The 18,579-nt window shown below is 41.4% G+C and overlaps 1 protein-coding gene across 3 annotated transcripts in view; it reads left to right on the forward strand.

The window, feature by feature from the left end:
- Positions 1-18,579, forward strand: part of npepps (aminopeptidase puromycin sensitive) — a 240,975-nt gene that overhangs the window by 156,095 nt on the left and 66,301 nt on the right. For all 3 annotated transcript variants that reach the window (XR_012102075.1, XM_073071797.1, XM_073071798.1), the window contains exons 16-17: positions 4,545-4,679; positions 13,091-13,310. Coding sequence is in view for 2 of the 3 variants with exons in the window: in XM_073071797.1 (XP_072927898.1) it covers positions 4,545-4,679; positions 13,091-13,310 (355 nt within the window). In the remaining variant the exon portion in view is untranslated. The remainder of the gene's footprint in view (positions 1-4,544; positions 4,680-13,090; positions 13,311-18,579) is intronic.

Below are 18,579 nucleotides of genomic sequence, written 5' to 3' on the forward strand. Positions count from 1 at the left end.
TTGACTCTAGGTTTCATTCTTTTTTGGGATGTGGATATGTTGGCAAAGCTAATATTTATTGCCCATTCCTAATTCGAAGTTCAATAGAATCAATGAAAAACTACACATAAAGACAGACAACCAATGTACAAAATACAACAACTTGTGCAAATACAAAAAGAAAAACAAAATAATAATAATAAATAATAATCATTGAGAACAAGGAATACAGAGATAGAAATCTGCTTACATTTGTGCACAGACCTTTGCAGGTGCCAGGACAGATTAAAAGGACAATTTAGAAAGCCTATCACAAACAAGAGTAATTTTTCAGATGCTGGAATCCAAGCAACACACACAAAATGCTGGAGGAATTCAACAGGGCAGCAGTATCTATGGAAAAGAATACAGTCGACGTTTCGGGCCGAGTCCTGCTGAAGGGTCTCGGCCCAAAACATCAACTGTACTCATTTCCATAGATGCTGCCTGGTCTGCTGTGTTCCTCCAGCATTTTGTGTGTGTTAATTTAGAAAGCCTATCAGGTCTGGGGCTTTTTTTTTAAGTAAGGGCAAACCCGAGATCAATCATAAGGAAAGTCAAAAGTAAATTAACTATCAAAGTTGGTATCCTGTCCAACTCTGATCAGTGCCTTATTAAATGTCACCATATACTACCTTGAGTTTTGTTCTTATTGCAGGCATTTACAGGGGAAAAAAATAGATTTTGTGGAAAACTATACATAAATAGAGACGAATAACCAATGTCTAAAAGAAGGCAAATTGTGAAATCAACAAATAATGTTGAGAACACAAGTTGTAGAGTCCTTGAAAGTGAGTCCATAGGTTGTGGAATCAGTTCAATGTTAGGGTGAGTGAAGTTATCCACGCTGGTTTAGGAGCCTAATGCTTGTAGGGTAATAACGATTCCTGAACCTAGTGGTGTGGGACCTGTACCACCACCTCGATGACAGCAGCAAGAAGAGAGCATGACCTTGAATCCTTGATGGATGCTGCTTTCCTGTGACAACACTCCGTGTAGATGTGCTCATTGGTGAGAAGGACTTTGGTGGTTTTGGAACCCAGTGCATCACAGGCAAATTGCATCTGGTGATTTAGAAACAACACCTCACACTAATGGTAGTTTAAAATTTAGGCTTCAGCATATTATATCACTTGTCTGAAAACACCGTTTCAAAGGTACATTTAAAGTCGGAGGAATGTATACAATATACATCCTGAAATGCTTTTTCTTTGCAACCATCCACAAAAACAGAGGAGTTCCCCAAAGAATGAATGACAGCTAAATGTTAGAACCTCAAGCATGCAGCAAAAACAACAGCAAAGATACAGACCTGCAGTACTCCAAAGACTGACTATGTGTTCACCCGGTATTCGACATACCACAGGTTCTCTCTCTTCCTAATAAGGGAGAAAGAGGTGTCTCCGTTTCACAGTTAAATGTAGTCCTATGGTTAACAGTGGGCTGACAGTATAAAATCACTTTCTGATACATTTGACATGAATTGAACTAAACCCAGGGGATGTGAAAAATTGGTTACAATAATAATTCTGGGCTCATTTGGGCATGTATAAATTTTAGTGATGCTTATACCGTAGTAGTACAAATTTTGGAGCATCTTTCCTGTTTAGTTTGAGCTGACCAATCTACCATCTGGTCTATTACATTCAGTCATGAACCACCTTGCTTACACTTTAGGAGGGAAAAAAGGTCTTCCTTTGTTTTGACTTTCCATTCTTTCCTAGAGATGGCTTATCTTCCAGCATCATGGCAGGCTCTTTGTATTCAGTGCTGCCTCTCACTACTGAGCACATCTACACAGTGCTGTCGCTTTCATGTTTACAGATGTTTTCATGCATGTTTTTACCCAACAAATAATGCTTATCTGTGTATGAATCAGAAATCTGTCCAATCTGAGACACAAAACTATAAGACTGTTTAAAAAAACCTCAGAGCCAAGTCTCCACGAATGAGTTATCATACATTGACTTCTCTAACTTCCGTTAATGCCGCTCCTCCCCTTCTTACCCCATCCCTCATTTATTTATTTATTCCCTTTTTTCTTTTTTTCTCTCTCTGTCCCTCTCACAATCACTCCTTGCCTGCTCTCCATCTCCCTCTGGTGCTCCCCTCCCCCTTTCTTTCTCCCTAGGCCTCCCGTCCCATGATCCTCCCCCCTTCTCCAGCTCTGTATCACTTTTGCCAATCAACTTTCCAGCTCCCTCCCCCTCCTGTCTTCTATCATTTTGGATCTCCCCTCCCCTCCCACTTTCAAATCTCTTACTATCTCTTCTCTCACTTAGTCCTGACGAAGGGTCTCGGCCCAATACTTCGACTACTTCTTCCTATAGATGCTGCCTGCATTTTGTGTGTGTTGCTTGAGTTATCCCCGTCCATTTTCGGTTCAGATTTCACTAACTCTGAAGCTAACAAGTTTGCATTGTTCAATTTCCAAAATCGTTTGTATGACTAATCTGAATGAGTTGTGAGTTAGCTGGTGCTTTAACAGTGGATGTAAATCATCAAACCTAACAGTTTGATGTTCTGGTTTATAAATCTGGAGAAAGAAGGCTTAAAGCATCGATGCTCTAATGGTGATTTTGATCTTGAGATTTTTATAAGACATAGGAGCATTTGGCCCATTGAATCTGCTCCACCATTCCACCATGGCTGATTTATTATTGCTTTCAACCCCATTCTCCAAGAATCAAGAGCCTATCAACATCCACTTTAAATGTACCCAATGACTTGGCCTCCACAGCCGTCTGTGGCAAAGAATTCCACAAATTCACCATCTTCTGGCTAAAGAAATTCCTCCTCATATCCGTTCTAAATGGTCGTCCTATTTTGAGATTGTGCCCTCTACTATAGGAAACATCCTCTCCACAACCACTCTATTTAGGCCTGTCAATATTTGATAGGTTTCAATGAGATTCCTTTAGTGTACAGATTAGGAATGAATACAATTGTAATTAATCTATTAATTTATTCTATTGAAATGCAGAGAGACTTCAAACTTCAGAAAGATTTAAACTTCAGAATCGGAATCAGAAGTTTTTGCTATTGTGGAATAACAGGAAATTTCACAACATATGCCAGTGATATTAAACCTGATTATGATTGTTGTCGGCTAATATGTGGAATTAACTTTAGTGACTTTCCCATTCCCCATTCTCAATAAGTAAAGTCGATGGAATTCTTTGCCACAGACAGCTGTGGTGGTCAAGTCATTGGGTATATTTAAAGCAGAGGTAGATAGGTTCTTGATTAGCAAGGGTGTCAAAGGTTACAGGGAGAAGGCAGGAGAATGGGGTTGAGAAGGAATCAGCATGATGAAATGGCAGAGAAGACTAATGGGCCAAGTTTTGATTCCAAGTCTTACGGTTTTATGGTCTATGGCAGTTGTGTGTAATAAGAGTTCCTAACGCAGGAGGTTGCTTTCTCATTTTCCTCATGAATTGTTTTCTGAAAGATGGGCAGATGGTTCTGGGAATGATCATTAAGAATGCTGTTGGTTGGGCTTGGTTCTAAAACTTAACATTGAAGCTCCAAGCCCATGCTAAACAATGCATCGGTTGCACTTACCAGTTATCAGCAAAAGTCAGCAGAACTACCCAAGTTTGGATCTAAAGCATCAAACAGAGGAGGTGGTGACCATTACATTGAACTAGAATATCAGAACAGTCTTAGTACAGTGCTAGTGAGTTGAATTGGTTGATGTTATCAAGAGCATAGGTAGGAGCAGGAGTGAGTCATTAGGGCCTTGTAGCCTGTTGGGCAATTCAATACAATTATAATTGATCCATGCTGGCCACAACTCTTCTTCTGTGCCATCTCCATATCCCACTATTCTTCGATCTATCGAATATCTATCCGCCTCCACTTTAAATACTTCTCATGGTCCAACTTCTACAATCTGCCAGAGCAGAGAATTCCAGAGGTTGATCACCCTGTGGGAGAAATTTCTATGTACCTCAGTTTTAAATGATCAGCCCTTTCCTTATAGTTATGTCCCTGTGATTAGAGATTCTTCCACTAATGAAAGTACTAGATGAAAATCTCGTTTTCTGTCTACTGTACTGATCCTGAGCACTGAAGTAAATCTACCTACAAGAAAAACAGTGTAACATTCTCAAACTTTTGGGGAACTCAGCAGGTCAAGCAATATCTATGAAGAGGAATATAGCTGATGTTTCAGGTTGAGACACTTAAATCTTCCAGCACTTGTCTATGTGTTACTCTGGATTTCCAGCATCTGCAGAATCTCTTGTGTTTACAAAAGGAAAACAGAAAATGCTGGAAATACACAGCAAGTCATGCAGCTTTTCTGGTCTGAATATTTGTAGCATTTTCTTTTTTTTCCCCCAAAATTTCAAGATCATTAAAACCTTATTTTTCTTTAAAACCAAGTTGATGCTCATTTTTACCTGTTTCGAAGAGTACTGGAGAATAAATGTTTAGGTCAACTCAATGTGAGTTCAGTAAAAGCTGTATATGCAATGCACACAAATCATTCTTCTTGTGCTTTCCTTTTGTTTAATCTTCAGTTGAATCCTGGAACGGTGGGCTTCTGCCGAATTCAATACAGTCCAACAATGCTTGAGAGTTTACTATCCAGCATCCGGAACCTTGCACTTCCTCCTGTAGACCGACTGGGACTTCAGAATGACTTGTTCTCGCTGGTAAGTTAGGAGGGAGTCCATATGTGAATTACTCCTGTTCTTAAAAATGCTTCAAATAATCTCTCTCATGGCCGTAACTGAAATTACTTACAAGTTCATTAAAATAACATTTGCAGTCATCATTGACAGATTCAGAGTTTTCTCCATATATAATAATATGACGTTGTACAAATAGTTCTCATAAATACCTATGTTTGTAAAAGTTAATGGTGTTAAGAACATAAGATATAGGAGCAGAATTAGGCCATTTGGCCCATCCAATCCTTTCCGCCATTTCATCATGGTTGATCTAATTTTCCTCTTAGCCCCAATCTCCTGCCTTCTCCCCGTATCCCTTTGTGCACTGACAAATCAAGAATATATCAGCCTCTGTTGTAAATACACATAAAGACTTGGCTCCACAGCTGCATGTGGCAAAGAGTTCCACAGATTTACCACTCTCTGGCTAAAGAAATTCCTCCTCATCTTCGTTCTAAAAGGACACCCCCTCTATTCTGAGGCTGTGTCTTCCGATCTTCCTACATAGGAAACATCCTCTCCATATCCACTCTATCAAGGCCTTTCACAATTTGATAGGCTTCAATGAGCTTCTCCCTCATTCTTCATAAGTACAGCACTAGAGCCATCAAATGCTCATCATATGACTAGCCATTCAAACTGGAATCATTTTCATGAACCTCCTTTGAAACCTCCAGTTTCAGCACATTCTTTCTCATATAAGGGGCCCAAAAATGCTCTCAATACTCCAAGTGAGACCTCAGCTGTGCTTTATAAAGTCTCAACATTACATCCTTTTTATATTCTAGTCCTCTTGAAATAACATTGTTTTTGCCTTCCTCACCACAGACTCAAACTACAAATTAACCTTTAGGGAATCCTGCACAACGGCTCTCAAGACCCTTTGTGCCTCAGTTTTTTTATATTTTTCTCTCCATTTAGAAAATAATCAGCCCTTTCATTTCTTCTACCAAAGTGCATGACCATAAATTTCCTGACACTGTATTCCATCTGCCACTTCTCTGCCCATTTCTTCTCTAAGTCCTTCTGGAGCCTCTCTACTTCCTCAAAACTACCTGCCCCTCCACCTATCTTCATATCGTCTGCAAATTTTGCAACAAAGCCATCAATTCCTTCATCCAAGCCATTGACATATAAAGTAGAAGAAATCTGTCCTATCACAGATCACTGCGGACACCCCTAGTCACTGACACCAATCAGAAAAATCTCCCTTTATTCCCACACTATATGTGGCACCTTGTCAGAGGCCTTCTGAAAATCCATGTATACAACATCAAGCAATTCTCCTTTGTCTATCCTGCTTGTTATTTCTTCAAAGAATTCCAACAGATTTGTCAGGTAAGACAAATAGGAGCAAAGTGGAGTGACATTTGCAATTTTCCATTCTTCCAGAACCATTCCAGAATCTTGTGATTCTTGAAAAATCCCTTCAGCCACCTCCTTCAAAACCCTGGGGTGTACCCCATCTAGTCTAGGTGACTTAACTACCTTCAGACCTTTCAGCTTCCCAAGAATCTTATCTCTACTAATGGTAACTTCACACACTTCATGACCCCTGACACCTGGAACTTCCACCACACTGCTAGTGTCTACCGCAGTGAAGACTGATACAAAATACTTACTCAGATTGTCCATCGTTTCCTTGTCCCTCATTGCTACCTTTCCAGGAGTCTGATATTTATTTTCACCTCTATTTTACACTTTATGTATCTGAAGAAACTTCTGGTATCCTCTTTCATATTATTGGCTAGCTTACCTTTGTATTATATCTTTACCTTCTTTATGACTTTTTTTTTAAAGTTGCCTTCTTTTGTTTTTTAAAGGCTTCCCGACCCTCTAACTTCCCACTACTTTTTGCTCTCTTATATGCCCTCTCTTTGGCTTTGATTTCTCTTGTTAGCCGCAGCGGTGTCATCCTGTTTTTAGAATACTGCTTCCTCTTTAGTGTGTGTATATCCTGTGCCTTCCGAATTGCTTCCAGAAATTCCAGCCATTACTGCACTGCTGTCATCCCAGCCAGTATTCTTTTCCAATGAACTTTGACCAGGTCCTCTCTCACGCCCCTGTAATTCCCTTTACTCCACTGTAATACTGATACATCTGACTTTAGCTTCTCAGATTTCAGGGTGAATTCAATCATATTATGATCATTTTCTCCTGGCCTCTTTTGCCTTAAGCTCTCTAATCAATTCTAATCATTCACCCAATCCAGAATAGCTGATCCCCCAGTGGGCTCAACCATGAGCTGTTCTAAAAAGCCATCTCACAGGCATTCTAGAAAGTCTCCCTCCTGGAATTTGGCACTAATCTGATATTCCCAATCTACCTGCATATTGAAATCCCCCATGACTGTGGTAACATTGCCCTTTTGGCATGCATTTTCTATCTCCCATTGTCATTTGTGGACCACATCCTTACTACTGTTTGAGGGTCTGTATACAGCTCCCATCGGGGTCTTTTCATCCTTGCAGTTCCTGTCAAGTCAAGTCACTTTTTATTGTCACTTCGACCATAACTGCTGGTATGGTACACAGTAAAAACGAGACAGTGTTTTTCAGGACCATGGTGCTACATGAAACGGTACAAAAACTACACTGAACTACGTAAAAGCAACACAGAAAAAAAGCTACACTAGACTACAGACCTACCCGGGACTGCATAAAGTGCACAAAACAGTGCAGGCTTTACAATAAGTAATAAACAAGACAATAGGGCACAGTAGAGGCAGTAAGTTGGTGTCAGTCCAGGCTCTGGGTATTGAGGAGTCTGATAGCTTGGGGGAAGAAACTGTTACCTCTATCCACAATGATTCAACACCTTCTGACCCTATGTCAACTCTTTCTAATAATTTGATTTGATCTTTTGCTGTCAGAGCAACGCTGCCCCCTCTTCCTTCTTGCCTGTCCTTTCGATTCATTGTGTATCCTTGGACATTAAGCTCCCTGTTATAATCATATTTCAGCTGTGACTCAGTAAAGCCTACGACATCATACTTGCCAATCTGCAACTGCGCTACAAGTTCATCTACCTTACTCCGTACACTATGCACATTCAAATATAACACCTTCAGTCCTGTATTCACTGTTTTTGATTTTGTCCACCTTTTACATTGCAACTCATCCTGTTGACTGCAATTTTGCCCTATCAACAGTCCCTCCTCACTACAATGGGCCTTTGTTTGTAAGCCAGTTACCTCACCTTCAGCACTATCATCCACCTTTCCTATGATAAGACTCAATACACCATGAAAATTAACCTGATCAAGGAAGGAAATGGGTTGGGAAGAGAAAAAAGAGATAAACATTTTTAACAAAAATCTGAAAGATCTTCGCTGATTCTTGGCAGATTAGCATCAAGTTTGGCTTCCCTCCTATACTTTAAAGTGACTTTTTAAAAAAACTGAAGGATAGTATTTATAAATACCATATAGTATGTGTAGCCATATTTATTCTTCCAAATATTATCTTCAAATAAACTTTTTCAATCAAACTATGCGGGGTTATAAGTTAATGTGGATTTAAAGTACTATGCAGATGTATATATCAATGGTGCCTAAGACTTTTGAACAGTACTGTACATTGGTTTATGGTTAATTAATTGGTTAATCCACATTAATTTATGAATTTGCATAATTTGAGTTGCACTGTATGGGTACTTTTTTCTTCTTGAGAGTGAATGATATCCTCATGTCATCTTAGACTACTGACATCTAGCATTGAAGAACAATAATGTTGAAAATACTGAGATTTTCTCAAATTACAAACCTCATTTCCAGAAAAGTTGGGATATTTTCCAAAATGCAATAAAAACAAAAATCTGTGATATGTTAATTCACGTGAACCTTTATTTAACTGACAAAAGTACAAAGAAAAGATTTTCAATAGTTTTACTGACCAACTTAATTGTATTTTGTAAATATACACAAATTTAGAATTTGATGGCTGCAACACACTCAATAAAAGTTGGGACAGAGGCATGTTTACTATTGTGTTACATCACCTTTCCTTTTAATAACACTTTTTAATCATTTTGGAACTGAGGATACTAATTGTAGTAGATTTGCAATTGGAAATTTTGTCCATTCTTACTTGATATAAGACTTCAGCTACTCAGCAGTCTGTGGTCTCCATTGTCTGATTCTCTTCTTCATGATGCGCCATACATTTTCAATAGGAGATAGATCTGGACTGGCAGCAGGCCAGTCAAGCACACGCACTCTGTGTCTACAAAGCCACGCTGTTGTAGCCCGTGCAGAATGTGGTCTGGCATTGTCCTGCTGAAATAAGCATGGACATCCTGGGAAGAGACGTCACCTTGATGGCAACATGTCTCTCTAAAATCCTAATATACGACTCGGAGTCAATGGTACCTTCACATACATGCAACTCACCCATGCCGTGGGCACTGATGCACCCCCATACCATCACAGATGCTGGCTTTTGCACCTTTTGCTGATAACAATCAGGATGGTCGTTTTCATCTTTGGCACGGAGAACTCGACGCCCGTTTTTTCCGAAAACTAGCTGAAATGTGGACTCATCTGACCACAGCACACGGTTCCACAGTCTTTCGGTCCATCTGAGATGAGCTCGGGCCCAGAGAACTCGCCGGCGTTTCTGCATAGAGTTGATATATGGCTTCCTCCTTGCGTATGTTATGATACCAGCCCCCTCCTTTGCGAGAATCGCAAGAGCCCTAGTGAAGGGGGGGGGGGTCAATGACCCGAGAGAGAGAGAGAGAGAGACGTGCTGAACAGCCACAGGAAATGGGAGAGAGAGGGAGACGTGCTGAATACCATGTTCCACCGGGATGCAGAATAAAGCGACCCTGGCTATTGTCTCATGAAGCCCTCGGGCAAAGTGGGCTGGTTGAGAGAGAGATTGACACCTGCGATCCTGTGAGGAAGTATAAAGGAGGGTCTGGGGGGGGGAACGACCCCTCCAGACGCACCAAGGAGACACGATAGCGATCCCGTCGTAGCGGGAAGCCATCTTGAAGGAAGCCACGTGCGTTAGATTCCGAATCGGGAGTCTGTGGCTGGAATCACGGACAATCGCTTTTAACTAACAACAGGAAAGCCTGCTCTCCTGATTCCACAGCTTTGCTTCGTAAGGACCTGGGCAAGTGTTCCTTTTCTCACCAATCTCTCTCTCTCTCTCCAACACGGGAAACTCAGCGGTTCCCAAAAGGCTGAAGCCTGCCGACTTTTGAATGACTGTTATATTTTTCCAAATGGACAAGATGTCATCCCCTAGACAACGATAGAGCTTATTTCCGATTGATCATTACTATACCTGCGCTTTAGATTGAGTATTGACGACTTATGGTATCTGAATGTTTGTATTAACCTTCCTTTTGTGCCCCTTTATAAATAAAAACGTTTAAAAATGGTACCATCAGACTTCAGTGGACCTCTCTATCTTTGCTGGTAAGTGATCCAGTTACGGGATACGTAACACGTAATACAGTTTCAAGTTGCATTTCTGGATGCAGCGACGGACTGTGTTAATTGACAATGGTTTTTTGAAGTACTCCCGAGCCCAGGTGGCTATAGATGTAGCATGACGGTTTCTTAGGCAGTGCCGCCTGAGGGCTCGAAGATCACGCGCATTCAACAGTGGTTTCCGACCTTGCCCTTTACGCACTGAGATGTCACTGAATTCTCTGAATCGTTTCACAATATTATGTACTGTAGATGTTGAAAGACCTAAATACTCTGCAATCTTGCGTTGGGAAATGTTCCTTTTGAACTGACTAACAATTCTCTCATGAATTTTGGCACAAAGGGGTGAGCCACGACCCATCCTTGCTTGCAAAGACTGAGCCTTTGATGGACGCTACTTTTATACCCAGTCATGATACCTCACCTGCTGCCAATTAGCCTGCTTAATGTGGAGTCTTCCAAACCGGTGTTACTTGAATATTCTGTGCACTTTTCTATCTTATTTTAACTCTGTCCCAACTTTTGTTGAGTGTGTTGCAGCCATCAAATTCTAAATTTGTGTATATTTACAAAATACAATTAAGTTGGTCAGTAAAACTATTGAAAATCTTTTCTTTGTACTTTTGTCAGTTAAATAAGGGTTCACGTGAATTAATATATCACAGATTTTTGTTTTTATTGCATTTTGGAAAATATCCCAACTTTTCTGGAAATGGGGTTTGTACAATAATCTATAAATGCAGCAATTAAGTGAAAGATTAGTTTAAAGTATAAAGTATTAATTCCAATCCTTTTGTATTTTTGTGTTTCAAAAGGCTTCATTGGTCAATATAATCCAATACTTGTATAAGATTAAAGTGTCTCAAAGTCATCATGTTAACTAACTAGCTCCATGTGCATAGTTTCTTTGACATAGCAAGGACATCCCAAAATGTTATCAAACAAAAAGTTGACACTGAGTCCAATAAGGATTAATATAGGACAAATTTTCAAAGTGTGGTCAAAGCACCTTTAAAGGAGTAACTAAGTAGATTGACAAAGACTTCTTTGTCTTTCAAGGCTGGAGCTTTTCAGAGCTACTCAGTGCAATAGTTGAAGGGACACAGGTAACCCAGATATGCATGCAAAGGTTTGGGCACCCCTGCTCAAAATTTCTGTTACTGTGAATAGCTAAGCGAGTAAAAGATGACCTGATTTCCAAAAGGCATAAAGTTAAAGATGACACATTTCTTTAATATTTTAAACAATATTACTTTTTTTATTTCCATCTTTTACAGTTTCAAAATAACAAAAAAGGAAAAGAGCCCAAAACGAAAGTTTGGGCACCCTGCATGGTCAGTGCTTAGTAACACCCCCTTTGGCAAGTATCACAGCTTGTAAATGCTTTTTGTAGCCAGCTGTGAGTCTTTCAATTCTTGTTTGGGGGATTTTCGCCCATTTTTCCTTGCAAAAGGCTTCTAGTTCTGTGAGATTCTAGGGCCATCTTGCAAACGTTGCTGTTTTGAGGTCTCGCCACAGATTTTCGATGATGTTTAGGTTTAGGGACTGTGAGGGCCATGGCAAAACCTTCAGCTTGCGCCTCTTGAGGTAGTCCATTGTGGATTTTGAGGTGTGTTTAGGATCATTATCCTGTTGTAGAAGCCATCTTCTTTTCATCTTCAGCTTTTTTATGGACGGTGTGATATTTGCTTCCAGAATTTGCTGGTATTTAATTGAATTCATTCTTCCCTCTACCAGTGAAATGTTCCCCGTGCCACTGGCTGCAACACAAGCCCAAAGAGTGATCGATCCACCCCCCATGCTTAACAGTTGGAGAGGTATTCTTTTCATGAAATTCTGCACCCTTTTTTATCTAAACATACCTTTGCTCATTGCAGCCAGAAAGTTCTATTTTAACTTCATCAGTCCACAGGACTTGTTTCCAAAATGCATCAGACTTGTTTAGATGTTCCTTTGCAAACTTCTGACGCTGAATTTTGTGGTGAGGACGCAGGAAAGGTTTTCTTCTGATGACTCTTCCATGAAGGTCATATTTGTGCAGGTGTTGCTGCACAGTAGAACAGTGCACCACCACTCCAGAGTCTGCTAAACCTTCCTGAAGGTCTTTTGCAGTCAAATGGGGGGTTTTGATTTGCCTCTCTAGCAATCCTACAAGCAGTTCTCTCAGAAAGTTTTCTTGGTCTTTCAGACCTCAACTTGACCTCCACCGTTCCTGGTAACTGCCATTTCTTAATTACATTACGAACTGAGGAAACGGCTACCTGAAAACGCTTTGCTATCTTCTTATAGCCTTTTCCTGCTTTGTGGGCATCATTCATTTTAATTTTCAGAGTGCTAGGCAGCTGCTTAGAGGAGCCCATGGCTGCTGATTGTTGGGACAAGGTTTGAGGAGTCAGGGTATTTATAAAGCTTTGAAATTTGCATCACCTGGCCTTTCCTAACAATGATTATGTCAAGCCATAGCCCTAACAAGCTAATTAAGGTCTGACACCTTGGTAAAAGTTATCTGAGAGCTCAAATCTCTTGGGGTGCCCAAACTTTTGCATGGTGCTCCTTTCCTTTTTTCCCCCCTCTAAAATTATACAAAACAAAAATAATACACTAATCTTGCTTAAAATGTTGAAAAGAATGTTTCATCTTTAACTTTGACTTTTGGAGATCTGTTCATCTTCTACTCACTTAACTATTCACAGTAACAGAAATTTTGACCAGGGGTGCCTAAACTTTTGGATGCCACTGTATAGTCATTACTCGTAGTAATTCAGTAAGATCATAAGGCAGGAGCAGAATAGTGCCCATCAAGTTTTTTTGGCATTCTATCATGTTTGATTTTATTATCCCTTTTCTCTCATCCCCATTCTTCTCAACACATCAACCGTCCATACCTCTGAAGGCTGTTACAATATTTTAACCTCCGTGCTGATGATTTGTCTTTTTGTGTGTTTTCCAGGCTCGAGCTGGCATTGTCAGCACAGTGGAAGTGTTGAAAGTCATGGAAGCTTTTGTGAATGAGCCAAATTACACAGTGTGGAGCGATATAAGTACCAACCTGGGGACACTTTCTACCGTATTATCCCATACAGACTTCCATGATGAAATTCAAGAATTCATTGTTGACTTGTTCTCCAACATTGGCTTGAAGCTTGGCTGGGATCCTAAACCTGGCGATGGTATGATTTTAATATTTAAAAATTCATTTCTGCTTAAAGTAACTATCCTTTTTCATTTATTTATTATGTGCTGTGTCGTATAACATGGGCGATCATGGTCTTTCCGTGACCATGATTGTTCTTGCACCTCCTTTGGTACAGATGCATCTTCACTCCTCCATACAGGTGCTTTTTATCCTGTTCAAATCATGGCCAAATCGAAAAGAATATGGGGCCTTTTCTATAGAATATAAAAGAATAGGACTGCATGGTAGTGTAGCCATTAGCACAATGCTTTATAATGCCAGCAATCACCAATCGGGTTCAGTTCCAGCCTACTCTCTGTAAGGTATTTGCGCATTGTACCCGTGACTGTGTGGGTTTCTTCCAGGTACTTTGGTTTCCTACCACATCCTAAAGGCATTTCTGTTAGTAAGTTGAGGGCGTGCTGCTTTTGTGCTGGAAGCATGGTGACACTTGCAGGCTGCCCCCAGCAACGTCCTCTGACTGTGTTGGTTGTTGACACAAAAAGACATATTTCACTGTATGTTTCTATGTGTACGTGTGACAAATAAAGCTAATTTTTAAATCTTTATCCTCTTTAGAATATGGGACATGTCTTAGAGTTATAGAGCAACGTAGCAAAGATACAGGCCCTTCAGCACAACCAGTCCATTGTAATCATGGTGCCCACCCAGCTAGTCCCAATTTCCTGCATTTGGCACATAATCCCTTAAGTCCCGTCCCTCCACATACCTATCTTAACTGTACCTGCGATTATTACTGTATCTGTCCTAAACATTTCCTCTGAAGGCTTATTCCATATGCTCACCACCCTCTGCATGAAGAAGTTGCCCCTCAAGTCCCTTTTCAATCTTTACACCTTATTGTGTAAAGTCTGTAACCTTCCACCCTATCTGTGCCCCTCAATTTTAAACACTTGCATAAGGTTGGCCCTCATCCAGCTCTCTCCCAAAGAATCACGACCCAGCCTATCAAAGCTCTCCTGATAACTCCGCTCTTCCAATCCTGACAACATACTCCTAAATCTTCTCTGCATTCCTTTTCAGTATTACCATATTTTTCTTCTGACTGTGGCCTCACCAAGAACTCACACAACTGCTACTTAATGTCCTGACTCCTTTCTCAGTGCCCTGACTGATAAAGTCAAGTGTGCTAAATGACTTTTCACACAGTCAACAAGCGACACAGCCCTAAATAAAATTGAACTAAACTGAACATTCCTGGACTGTTTCAAGGACTCTGCGGTTTGATGTTTAATATTCTGTGTGTTACTCGCTCTTTTTTTCACGATTTGTTCTTTTTTTTGCGTGTTGAGTGATGTTTTTTTTCCCCAATGGATTCAATAGTGATTCTTTGTTTCATGGCTGTCTGTGGGAAGACTAATCTCAGGGTTGTATACTGCATACATACTTTGATAATAAATGTACTTTGAATCATTGAAGCTTCTTCACTATCAACAAATCTCCTAGTTTTGAGTCATCTACAAACTAATTACTCAAGCATTTGCCACCAAATAATTTATATAAATATCAAATAACAAGGGTCCATCATTTTATAATCTTGAGTGTGTTTTGGCATTTAAATCATAGTTGAGTTAGATTTATATAATATAAAATTACCTGTTCAGGCTGAAGGGAGAGGAAAAAGTGATCTTTCATGTTTTGTTTAGATCTTCATCCCTGGTATATTGGAAATGGGTGCAGATGGTCTAAATGCACAGTCCTCCTAGAACAAAGTTGAGGAGGAATCTCTTTAGCCAAAGGTTGGTGAGTCTGTGGAATTGTCACAGACAGCTTATGGAGGCCAAGTCACTGAGTATATTTAAAGCAGAGATTGATAGGTTCTTGATTACTAAGGGTGTCAAAGGTTATGGGGAGAAGACAGGAGAATGGGGTTGAGAGGAAAAATAAATCAGCCATGATGGAATTGCAGAACAGATGTAATGGGCTGAATGGCCTAATTTGCTCCTGTGTCTTATGTGTGGTACTCAGAGAGGGGGATGGTTAGGAAAATAAATGTGTTACTGTGCACTTATTGATCACATCATGCAGGGCAATGATATTTCTGAACTGTGTGTGAGTCTACAAGTGAAAGACTGTTGCTGTTACTAGGAAAACCTTCAGAATGCTTTAGTTTCTGATGGCAATATCTGATTAAGGGTTGGATGAACAAGTACAAACAAAAGTGAAGACCAGAGTATGCAGAGAAAGTTGTTGAACTGCCTCCAAAATCCAGGCTTCATCCTGCAGTCTCTGGCTAAAAAGTACTTTTTTGAAATAAATGAAATCCTTTTGAGGTTCTGAAAATCTCCATTTGATCCTCTAAAGGTTGATGAGAGTGTACAGGAAAGAAGATGCTGTGTAAGCTCTGTGTAATTAAGGAACACCTGAAGATTCCTTGTGGGACTGGGTGTGGAAATGAGAAACTGGAAGATTAGTCATTTAGATAGGAGAGCAGAACTTCTCTGACAGGGCTTAGTGGTGTGATATTTGGTTTATTACCTTGATTATATTTTATACTTTGACCCAAGGAGTACTGTCCATCAAAAATGGAAGGCACTGTAGTGTAGCAGTTCACAGAACGCTATTACAGAGCCAGCAATCTGAGTTCCATTCCACTGTTGTCTGTAAGGAGTTTGTACACTCTCTCTGTGACCACGTCAGTTTCCTCTGGGTGCTCCACTTTCTTCCCACATTCCAAAGACGTATGGGTTAGCTGTGTGCATACATCTACTGATGCTTCTGGACACATCATCAGTGATGTTCCTGGAATCATCGGGTGTTTCGGGTCTTTCAACATCATACACTTTCCTCCAGGTGACCCAGCCGGGGCCGATCAGACCCCAGCTTGTGTCCAGGTGGCTAGCTACACATGACTCCATGGCTCCCCTCTCTTGAGCCACAGCCACCTTGAGGCCCTATCTGCCGCATCGGTGGTACTGTGGATGGCTCTCCTCTTCCTCTCTCCCTCGATGCCCAAATTGCTGTAGGCTCTGGCTAAGGAACGGACTGCGAATCCCCTACAACCAACTTCCACTGGGAGACACCTCGCTCTCCGTCCAGCCTGCTGGCAGTTGCTGACCCGTCCTGAGAACTTAGAGAGCTTCCTTTCAAAGGCCTCTTCCAAGCGATCTTCCCGTCGGACTGTCAGCTCCAGCATCACCACCTGCCTCGTAGACTCAGACACAAGGACAATGTCTGGTCGCAGGGTGGTGGCTACGATATGGTCGGGGAACCTCAGCTGCCTTTCGAGGTCCACCAACAGCTGTCAGTCCCTTGCAGAGGTCAGGAAACCTGCCGATGTTCTTTTGGCGGGTATTGGCTGCTCCCCAGCTCTTACAAAGGCAATGGTCTGCTTGGAAGGTCGGGACCGCTTCACCAACTCCACTCCTTTGCTGATGGCTTCAGCGATGGTCTTCAGGACCTGATCATGCCTCCATCGGTACCGTCCCTCACCAAGTGCCCTTGTGCAGCTACTGAGGATGTGCTCCAGGATTCCTCGCTTGGAACACAATGACTCTGCTTTGCCCCATGTGTGCAGGTTTGATGGGCTTGGAAGCACATCGTACACTGCCTGGATGAGAAATTGGATGCGGTGTGGCTTGGCTTTCCAAAGCTCAGCCCAGGTCACTTTCCTCTCCACCGCATTCTCCCATCTTGTCCAAGCTCCCTGTTGCTTCATTCCCACCACCTTGCAGGTTCTCGTCTCCTCCACTGCTGCCCTCACCTCCTCCTGGAGTAGATGGCGCTTTTCCTTCCCTCAGATGGTGTCCATTTGGGGAGTTGGAAAGGATCCTAGCCCAGCTCGGCCTCGTGTGACCACTCCCACCAGCCTCCTGTGACGCAGCCTTTCCTCTGCTTCCTGAACAGCTTCCTCTGCCCTCCACTTCCTGCCAGTCCTCACTTGGACCCCTGCTCTAGCCACCTTCGGATCACTTGAGTCCCTGTACTGTATCACTTCTCTGGCTGTTGTAACTTTGAAATCCTCCTCCAGGGATTTGAAGGGCAGTTGCAGTTTATTGTGGTGTCCATAGAGGGCGATGCTGCTCAGGCTTTTTGGCAGCCCCAGCCATCTCCTGAGGTGCTTACTGACCCTCCTCTCTAAGGTTTCGACTGTCGAGATCGGAACGGCATAGATGAGGAGGGGCCACAGGATTCTGGGAAAAATACACCCAGGCTTTGAACTTCCCAGGTAGGCCAGACTTGTCCACGGATTTCAGCCAGCCATCCAACTCGGTGCAGATCGCCTGAATGGATGCCGTGTCCCTTAGAGAGCTGTCAAAAACCTTACCTAAGCTCTTGACTGGCTTTTCTGTGATGGTTGGGGTGGCTGAACCGGAACTTGTTTTCCACCTTGCCTTTCCTCAGTACTTTCTTCCCACATTCTAAAGACGTATGGGTTAGTATATTAATTCGCTATATGGGTGCAACTGAACAACGTGGGCTCTTTGGACCAGAAGGATATGATACCATGCTGTATCTCTAAACAAAAATATAAATAAATATGCTTTACTTTTAGTTCTATGATGAGATAAATAATCTGTTTCTGTGTTATTCATTACCTGGCCCCTTAGGGAAGTAATTATTTGACTCTGTGTGTATTGTGCCGGCATCAACCATTGGCTTGCTAGCTGAGTATCTGTATTGAAGAAGAGCAGACACAGCTACAATAATCATATAACATATTTATTAACTGTACACTTTGCATCCATTACTTGAGGATGAAAATTAAACACCAGTTCAGAGGAACTTAAGAGTGATATTGGACCATAAGACATAGGAACAGAATTAGGCCATCTAGTTTGCTCCACCATTCCATCATGGCTGATTTATTTTTTTTCTTTCAATCCCATTCTCCTGGCTTCTTCACTTTACCTTTGATGCCCTTTCTCATCAAGAACCTATTACTCTCTCCTCAGACGTCCATGACAATGAATTCTACAGATTCACCACCCTCTGGCTAAAGAAATTCCTCCCTTTTGTTCTAAAGTGATATCCTTCTATTCTGAGGCTGTGCTATCTAGTCCTGGACTCTCCATGTCCATTCTATCTAACCCTTTCAATATTCGATAGGTTTCCTAATTTTTCTAAACTCTAGTGAGTACATGCCCAGAGCGATCAAATACTCATCATACATTAACCCTTTCATTCTTGTGAACCTTGTCTGAAATCCTCTCCAGTGCCAGCACATCATTGTTTAGATGCAGGTTCCAGTAGTGCTCACAAAGCTCCAAATGTAGAGCGACAGTTGCCTTAACGTAATTGGA

Source organism: Hemitrygon akajei, chromosome 18 (assembly GCF_048418815.1).
Source record: "Hemitrygon akajei chromosome 18, sHemAka1.3, whole genome shotgun sequence".
Classification (NCBI taxonomy): domain Eukaryota; kingdom Metazoa; phylum Chordata; class Chondrichthyes; order Myliobatiformes; family Dasyatidae; genus Hemitrygon; species Hemitrygon akajei.